This window comes from Berghia stephanieae, chromosome 7, assembly GCF_034508935.2.
Source record: "Berghia stephanieae isolate SIO BIC M18660-M18661 chromosome 7, UCSD_Bste_1.3, whole genome shotgun sequence".
Taxonomy (NCBI): Eukaryota; Metazoa; Mollusca; class Gastropoda; order Nudibranchia; family Aeolidiidae; genus Berghia; species Berghia stephanieae.
This window is the reverse complement of record NC_088366.1, coordinates 32,158,547-32,168,546: the sequence shown is the minus strand read 5'-3', so window position 1 is coordinate 32,168,546 and position 10,000 is coordinate 32,158,547. Positions and strand designations below refer to the sequence as shown.

The window sequence follows — 10,000 nt, the reverse complement described above, 5'->3', positions numbered from 1 at the left end:
TGTAGAATTTGAAAAAAAGTAATGACATTAAAAACATGTAACGGGTATTGCTCTGCCTTGTGTCTAACATTAACATCAAATGTAACACTCAAACACTTAATATGCATCACAATATGGATCAATTATATGAAAGACACAAGAGTTAATGCAACTTATCACAACCAAAAATCGGTTTGGGTGAATAACACTAACTATGACCCTAGATTTGAAATACAATACTAAAAAAAAAAAAAGGGGGGGGGGGGGGGGAGGGGGGGGGGGGGAATGCGGCTTAGATTCAAACATCATATAAAAAGTGGCAACCCATATTATAGTGTTCTTTTAATCTTGTTCGTATCACTTAAATCGAAAATATAAAAAGACAGATTTTGGCTGGAAGCTTCTTTCACCTAAAACGTTTTGAGATGACTAATTTCTTTTTTGTTCCATTTTCTGATATTTTATAAAATTAAAATTTTTCTCCATTTTTCTCGTTTAAATTTTTGATATACTTCCTGCCATATAGAAATTAACATTTTTATAATTGGGAAGATAATGGCATCCATGTTTTATTTCATTCAATACACTCTCTTTCAATGATAAAAAGGCAATATTTCAAAGCATGAGGTAATACATAGTTATAATGATTAAGTTATTAACAAATACCGGGCCTAAGGAAAAATGTGTCCAATTACAGCATTTAAAAATTAATATAATCACCAATATAGAATCTGTATTGTGGTCAAAAATCGCCTGATGAAAAAAAACGAACATAAGCAAAATAAGTAAGATTAGCAAAAGAGAAGAAGCAAGGCAAATGGAAATGTTTGACATGTGGATAATTAAAGGCATATTTAACTTGGAATAAAACTTTAATGAGGGGCCTATCTTATCTAACGTGGTAGCAAGTTTTTAATATTTATTTATGGCCATGTTTGTCATGTCGAATAGGAATAGATTGCTGGATTACAAAATATAAAATAAAGAAGGAAAAAATATCTGTCCCCCTATATATAAACGCATGGTCACTTTTAAAAAGTAAATTACAAAAATAAATATGGTTAAACAACAAATATCAATATGGTTTATATATAAACAACAATTTTTAAAAAATGGTTTATATGTAAACAACAAAAACATCAAGACAGTTTATATCATTGTAGTAAGTGTAATGATAATGAAAGCAATAATCATGTTATAATATTTACTGATAATAATGATCATCATCGTCACACCACTGTTGGTATTCTTACTGCTGTTATCACAATGATTTAAAAATAGATAAAATAATATTGCTTCACTTTCTTAGGTTGAGCTGTTCTTGTTCATACGAGCAATATTTAAAGTGAGCCAATTTTTCTAAATATTCATACATCACAGCGTACATAACGATAACAGCTTAGTAGAGACAGTACGGTATCCAGTTCCCGACACCTGCTGACCTGGTCACGGTGAGCGGTCAATCACCGAAAGGAATTTACATGACGGATATTGCCGTTTCACTCAATTTAACAATGCTTTGTTTTATTGTCTGTAAGACACCCATATTGAATGAGTTGAAATATCATTACTTGGTATAAAAGTTTCTATTTTCTACTGTTACTGCGTGTTTTTAATTTCTTCATAGTGTTAATAGATTTCTCAGTAGAAGTTATCAATAAAAGGTAACAAATTACATAAAAAATAAAGTGGGTGCAACATTAAAAAAATTACAGAAAAAAACGTTACCATGGATTTGTCTGAATTGTAAGTATAATAAAGACAAGATATAGATACTTCTATTCACACAAAAAACGGATTTGTCTTCAGCAAAAATATATCTGCTACAAGCATTCAAATTGGTCAGTGTAGTTTGGGGCTGGTCTTTAACTCCATTGCGTTGATGACAAATCACATTTTATCCATATCATTGACAATGCCGGATGCCCTTTTTTTCTCTCCAATTTTGCTGTTGTTTGGTGACAGCTCTCTGTGCCTTGTTCTCCAAGCTTATATTTAGTGATGTGTGGTATGCAGTAGTGCCGCGCTGAGGACCGGTCCCAAGGTTCCTTAGCTGGGACCAGAGGACCGGTCCCAAGCTGACGAACCGTTGACCAAACAGTTGAACCGAACGTTATTATCCTAACTTCTTATCTTTCTATTTGAACGGTCCCAGTGATTCTAGTTTCTTTACTGCCTTTTCTCGGTCCTTTTGCCTAGGTCGTTCGCCTAACCACCCATCCCACTTAATTAATCGCACCAACCCCCTCTTGCACATACCCCCTCTTGTGTGTGTGATGGAGTAAGAGGGGCCGCGAGACACCTTGGACGATTCCATTACTTGGGGTAAATTTCCGAATTTACTACACACTAATGATCGCAATGACAATGATCTATTTTGACGACATCACACCTCTTCTCCAATGGGTTATTCTTTGAAATGAATGTGACTACTATAAGATGTGTGTTTGTGTGTATGTGTGTGTTCATGTGTGTGTGTTTCGAACCTAGCTGGTCTGATTTTTTTCTTTTGGCTATCTGTTGTCACTACTCCTTTCTATCGCATTGTTGTCATTTGATGATACAATAATATTTTTATTTCGTTTCGTGTTTTAACTAATCAAATGATACAAGTTTCACGTACTATAGCTTTCTTAAAAAATAACAATTATAATGTCTGTATTTTTAAAAACCACCATTAGATTATTTGGGGGGCCCGATAGCTCAGTTGATAGAGCACTCTTTACACGCAAGGGGCCAGAGATTGATCCCGAATGCAGTCGAGCTTTTTTTTCTTCTGATCTCTGTCTATTCAGCAGTGAATGGGTAGCTGGGTTTGTTAGATCTGGCGAAAAGTACTTTGGAATAGACAGCGTCCTATACAAAGATAGAATTTTTTTTTTATTAAAAAAGAAACAAAAATGTGAGCTTTTATATGGCACAATATCCACTAAATGTGCCTGTTAGGCGATGTTACAATTTTTTCCGACAGAGACAACAATGTTGACGACCAGGCACTCATTTTACACGGTGATAGGATGTGAATAAAGAGTCTTTCAAGGACTAAACTAGGCGCCGAGCGAGGCTCAAACCCAGGACCTTCCGATCCGAAAGCGAGTGTCATACCACAAGACCACATAGCCGCATGAAAAGAGTAAAAAGGAATGGAGACAACCCCCCCCCCCCCCCCCCCCCGCCAAAAAAAAAATAATTTAAAAAATCAAAACAAACTCTTCCCACTTCCCATACTTTTGGTCCAGCATGTCACAGACACAAAATATTAACAATCCATTTTCCTTTCACTCCCTAACATTGACCCGACCCGCTCCATCAATCTTCGCAGACACACACACACACACACAAAACACACACACACACAAACACATGCTTAATGGATAGTGTTATAGCACTATTTTCATGTTTTGAGGCTACACGCCTTCTCCGCTCTCACTTACACTTAGCGGTTCGACAGCCATCTACTGCAGGACAGGTTCCTATCGTTTGACGGTCACAATGACGCCTTGTGATTGGCCAATGTCAAAAAAGAACCAGTTCGAACCAGTCCTTGCGGTTCACATTTCCCAGGGACCGTAGAATCGGCGGTCCTAAACATGCTTGGGACCGCTCCGCATTAGTATGCTGTGGTACTCAAGGAGGTGTTGTTTTAAGATTATTTCGCTTGGAAAATATTTTCTGTATGTATCCATGTAATGTTTTATTGAACTTTGAATATCTTGGATTGTGTCTGCTTTGATCGGCTTTGTATGTGAAATAAAGTTGTGCTATAGGCCTTGTTTATATTGTCAAAAATTAATCCAATACTGCATGCGTCATCAATGATGAATGGGTCGTGGGTGCAGTTTTTTGTTGGATAATTGTAAGTTTGAGTTGCATGTAGACTTTTTCTGGTAAATATTTGTGGCAGTGGTTGCCAATGAATGACCTGCTGTGGCAAGCCTGTGTGTAATGCCGTGTTGGTTAAGTATTTTGTCCAATTCAGAGGCAACAGAACCATCCCTGAGGGTGAGTGGTTTATGAATAAGATTTGAAAGTCTCTCCTCTGCATTTTGGAGTTTGTGTTATATTCTACTCTGTCGCTATCTGTCTCTGCAAAAACAAAGCAGCATTGGAAATCTTCTATTTTTTCTTTTATATCTAGATTTTCCTTCCAAAAACTGCCAAAGGTTTTTACTAGTTTCCCTAAACTTGTAAGGTATGTGTCTGGCTGTGTAGCAATGCATCTGTCAAGAGAATGTGTGGTATCTTATAACAGTTTGTGGTGCTTGAGAACAATCCCTAATAGTATGTGTAAATATGGAGGAGAAACTTGGTCCACCTGGATGTCTAGTAGGAGTGTGTGAATAGAGTTGTGATGTTGAGCTGCTTGCATCTTGTCACCCTTGTGTTGTGATATGAAAGAATTGTAATCCCGGTATAATGTGTCAAGAGTTCATTGTTCAAATGATGATGTGCTGTTATCTGTGTTCATATATCTTCTAGGCATCAAACAAAAGATGTATGGAAATGTGCCTTGTGGTCCTGAAATACCATAGATGTTGCAGAGGAAATCATAGTCTCAATTTAGAAAGACTTTAATTGATTTTCCTTGCCAACATTAGGCCGTGAGCTGGTTAGTCTTCTTTAATTTCATCAAAAAATCTATCAATGTTGATGTGTGTGTGTGTGTGTGTGTGTGTGTGTGTGTGTGTGTGTGTGTCCCATATAGCTGCCATTGCTATTACAGAAGTGTTTTTCCATGAATTGGGTTATTTTAGATTTGCTATCTGTAATGTCATTTTCATTTAATTCTTCCCATGGTCCAAATATAAGCTAAATTTCATTTTCTGGTATCGTGTATTAATGCCATGTCAGTGCACCATTTGCATCATACCCATCTAAAAGGTTATCCACAAAGTTGACAAGTTTGTCAATCTTCCCGAATGGTACACTGTCATCAGAAGTGCCACTCAAGCAAAACTCTTTCATTTTCACCTGTGTGAAATTGGATGCTATAATTTTTCCTTGCTCCCTAACAGCGTTCTCGTTATCTATGGAAATCCCGAAATCTCTAAGGTGGTGGGATAATACTCTTGCCTGACACCTACTCAGTCCAAGTGCCTCCTTCATGACTAGGATCTTTTCTGTAGTAATTTTGAGTTTCTGTTTTGTCACTGACTGTTATTTGTTGTCTTCTTATTATTGGTATTGAGATTAATTCTGATCCAATTTGTGCGTTGGAGTCTTGCTATGTGGAGCCTGTCATGTTGTGTCTAATAACCTGTGTGATGTGCTTACATTTTCGTTTTGTTGTGTTGCTAGCTTTTGATGAAATGCGTCTCTGTTTCACTATTCTGTGTAGAAGAAAGGTCTGTCCTCCAGTTTTACAACTGACTACACCTTCATTTGGCTGGCCATAGAGCTTCCTTTTTTAAAGTTTGGTTGTCAGTTTTTCCTCATCATTAGATAATGGTGTACTGTATGACCTATTCAGTATGTCATTAACGGTTGTCCATTTCTTTATCATTGGTGATGTTGTGCTGTCTATTGATTGAATCCTTTTTGTTGGTGTTGATGTAGCAATAGGGGTAGACGGAATGATTTGGTCTGTGATCTGTGTTGATGTACATGTTGACTGAGATGATAATAAAGAGTGGTTTGATACTTGATGTGCTGATTGGCTTGAGTGTGCGCTATCTAAACTTGTGCATGCTATATTGTCACACATATCATTACCTATCTGTGTGATTTCGGTTCACACGTGTTGTAAAGAAGATGTGTGAAAGGTTTTGTTGACTGCTGGTGAATTTATTGAGGAAGTGTTTGGGATGGCGTTAGATGTGATGCAAGTTGTTGTTTGAAGGAAACTTCTTGATTGGAGATACTCTGTATATTATAATGTGTAAACACTGAACAAGGACTAGAATTATCATAAGCACACCAAATGCCCTTTGATTTTTCGAACTTTCCTCTAATCGTGCTAAGAGCTGCTGAACTGCTCCTTCTTTTAACATTCCCCATGGCCGTGTGACACTTTTTACACATAAATTCTGAGTGTGTTCCTTGCTTGTCTAATGCTGTATCAGTCCCATAGACTAAAAGAATGTCTTTACAATAGTTTGAACATATAAATGGTTTCTTGCGGGCACTTTTCTCTATGTTGAACAAATCATACCATGTGTCCTACATAATGTATTCACTGCTTGGTTATGTCTTGCAATTGTGTGGTCCATGCTGTAAGAGAAAATTCAAAATTGACTGAGTGATGTAAGCAATGATATAGTGAATTACTGAATAAAATGAGCTTGAAAACCCTCGACATTACTTCTCGTATTCAATCATACATAACATCGTACTTTAAACCATAACAGTTCGAGTGTAAAGATGTTTTAATGCATTTCTTTCAGAGCCAAAAGAACCATATATTTGGAATATATTTTGTGATATCTGAAACACGAAAATTATATTAAATTACAAACTTATGACAAAGTACTTCTTAAAATTTGGAACCAGCAACCCATATACTGAAATTTGGTGAAAGAAAGAGGGGGGAACAGGAAAATTCTAACATATTTTGAAATTGAACTTGGTTCATTTACAAGTAAGTCTAGCTCTATCAGTTGAGCTAAGTTGAGGCTAAACACACAATGTCATTAAAAATTAAATATTAGAAAGATAATTCAAATTATGCAATAACTCATTATTGAAAAAATAGAAACAAAATCAAATTAACAATAAAATCGCAGATAATTACTAAGTTTCAAGAACAAGGCTAAAGAAGTAATATCATTATTACCTGACCTACAGCGGAAAATCAATAGTTACAAAATTAACGAATACTGAAGACAAAATGAAACTTACCTCATTTCGTAGTGTAGTAAAACTTGTGCCTTGTGAATCATACCAAAATAAATTGAAATTTATAGTAACGTTTTTTTTTATAATCCTGAGGTAATTACAAGTAATTTAATTAAAATTTTATAGAATAATAGGTGAATTTGAATCACTGTTTGTGGAATAACTACTGGAGGTATTGAAATGAAAGTTGGACAGATGGAAAGAAGAGATCTGTGAGAATTCTTTGATTTTTGCATGTAATTGCCTCGTCATGAAGATTGTGAGGTTAATTGGAACAGAATTCATCCATTCGTATCTCCCAATGCAAGGCAAATCTATGTTCTGGGAATTGGTCGGCTGACCGCTTTTGACCCCGGTTACCTGTCGGGTGAGGTTACATTGGCGCTTGGAACTAACCGGTCAGATTTATAGTGCAGATTCGATGCTATGACATATGTATTTAAAAATAAATATAAGTTGTTTTAAAAATCACAAGGTTAGGTAGTGTAAATCACAAAACCATTCCAAAAGCTTTTTTTTTTAAAATGTCATTACTGTGAAAAAACAAGGAGCAATGGCAATCAAAGTAAAAATCATAGTAAAATGAAAAGTGAAGTTGTCACATTCTTGCTATAGGGTGGGTTGAACCATGTTATATGTAATTTTCTTTGACGTTTTTTCGTCACGAAATACACAATACGAAAATACGAAAAACACAACAATCTACTTTCACTTCCACTTCCTGATGAGAGCTAACGCTTGAAACAATGTTGTAGAAGTTAAATAATCATAATTATATTTGAGCACTATTATTTCATGGTTTTTGTTTTTATAATATATATGTATATATACATAAATATAAACAATTGTTTATATACTGAATACCTTAACAGATTTGTGTACTTCATCTTGGTATTGCATCTCATTTCTATTATCGTCCTTTATTTATTATTGTCATGACAATATTGTCCAATAAAATCAAATTGATTAGATTACCTCAAGCATGGTTCATATAATCAATTGTGTTAAATAGAGAATTCCAAAGCTATAATTCATCTTTATTATTTTCTTATAAGTCTCCTAAAAACAAATTTATTGTTTACTCCCTACTTTTAAAAAACAAACTATTTGGAGAAATTATTTCCTGTCATTACAATCTCTGCTTTTTGGTGGAACATATTCCTACGCATTTTTAATTCACATCTGAAACGAGGTTTTGTTACTTATTTCAACAATGTCCCTCTCCATTAATAAAGGATAAATATTTTTAAAAAAAATTTAAGCCCATATGCACTTCCTGATTAGAAATGTTGATAACAGTTGTCTGGTATGCATTTATCATGACCCTAGTACTAGAAGGTAAAAAAAAAATTAGATATAAAAATATGCAAAACATTCCATGTTTAAGTATATAAAAAACAAATACTTAGAAACATTTAAAAAGGGAGCCATAGATCAGGGTTAGACCTGAAACTTGGGAACTAAGAAAAATTGTCACTGGGATAAAATGATATAATTTCAAGAAACGATAAGATTATGATAAGAAAATCTATAATAGAAACATATTGCAAGTACAACAAATAGATGGTATAAAACGATGTAGTTTTTCAGTCTGAACTATTTACAGCAATCAGTATAATCATTGCCTTCATAATGAAACATTAATATTTTTGTCATGATGTCATGATAAGATTTAATATAAATAACAAATTGAATACACAAGATCAACACCAATGCTATTCACATGTTTTGTGATGTAAACAACACTAATTTCAAAACATCCACCATAATATAATATTTTATATTTCAAATGTAAGGCTAATCAGAAAATAGGGGGATTGCTTGTGACGTGTAAATAACATTTTTTTAAAACTAAAAATTGTCCACTATCATGCGGCTATGTGGTCTAGTGGTAAGACTTGGATTGGAAGGTCCTGGGTTTGAGTCCTGTTCTGAGTGGCTCATAGTTGCTAGCCAAACGCTTTGACTTTGAGCAAGTTTAGTGGATATTACACGATAGAAAAGCTCAAGTTTTTATTTTTTTTATCATGACGCTGTTTTTTAATGGGATTCACCCATATTCTAATTAGCTGAGCGTGTAATATTTAGGAGATGCAGTGTACTGAGCATGTTATGAAGAAATAAGATAATTAATGTTTGAAACAGGTAAATAATTGATTCAGATAACAAAGGACACTGTAGGAAGCATTTGATATAAACCATCAAATGATTGGAAATCTGAAATGTCAATAACCCCAGATCCAAAGTCAGTCTTCACTCCAGATCCAAAGTCAGTCTTAGGTAGTTTGTCAATACATCTGTGAAAAAAAAAAATGAAAGGCACGACTTATCAACATGGGTGGAATAAAAAAAATTCAGATTTATGAAACATCAAGTTTCCATTCACAGTCCCATTTTGATAATCTGAACTGACTGGATTAAATTTAACTTCAACCTCACTTTGCATCTAGTTTGCTTGCTTTTAGAATTTTTACAGCTTATGTGACAATTTTAGGCCATTTTAGCACCAAAAAAATCCAGGGGATGGAGGGGGGTATTCAACCAGTTATTTAAGGTTAGTATATGGAGATATGGCCAAGACAATGTAAGACGGACCAGTTCAAGTCGACAATTTTCTAACTAGCTAGTCTGAGAATTGTTAGAAGTCTCACTTTGGCCTAAACACAGAGACCCTGATAAAATCAATACATTCAATGCTTACAAAACGCAAACTCACTCCTAGCATGACCACACGATTTACAAAAGGGGGGGGGGGGATAGTATATCCCATTAGCAAAATGCATTTGTTTCTTTTATGAAGAAAGACTCAAACCATGGCCTGGGCAAAAATGAGTAATCCATTTCAAAGATAAGACAGGTTCTCAATTGGAAGGGACAAGAGCTACAAGGGGTGGGGAAGAAAGAACGATCTCTCTGCCCTTTTGGAAAATTATGGATCCTTCCATATTTTGATGATCCAAATCTTTACTATTGTCTTTATACTCCAGGGATGGATTTTCAAATAAAACTAGATAATAACGGTATTTTGAAATATCTGACAATGGAGGTGTTTTATTTAACAAGATGGGACTGTAAATGGACAAAGTGAATGCTGAGCTATCTAACTAAAGCTCTGGATTGTATATGCATTCAACAAAGGTAAGCATAAAGCTTAAAAAGTGAACCAAAAAAAAAAATCAATTGGTTA

The 10,000-nt window shown here is 34.8% G+C and overlaps 1 protein-coding gene across 5 annotated transcripts in view; it reads right to left on the bottom strand.

Annotated features, from left to right (window-relative positions):
- Positions 1 to 6,463: 6,463 nt before the first annotated feature.
- The window catches only part of LOC144977084 (large neutral amino acids transporter small subunit 2-like), a 33,410-nt gene continuing 29,873 nt past the window's right edge, over positions 6,464 to 10,000 (bottom strand). For 4 of the 5 annotated variants that reach the window (XM_078921839.1, XM_078921840.1, XM_078921841.1 and 1 more), the window contains exon 12: positions 6,465 to 9,110. In XM_078921839.1, coding sequence (XP_078777965.1) covers positions 9,067 to 9,110 — 44 coding nt within the window. In that variant the 3' untranslated portion in view covers positions 6,465 to 9,066. Of the gene's footprint in view, positions 9,111 to 10,000 lie in introns of all 5 variants that reach the window. The other variant, XM_078921843.1, reaches the window with a different exon arrangement.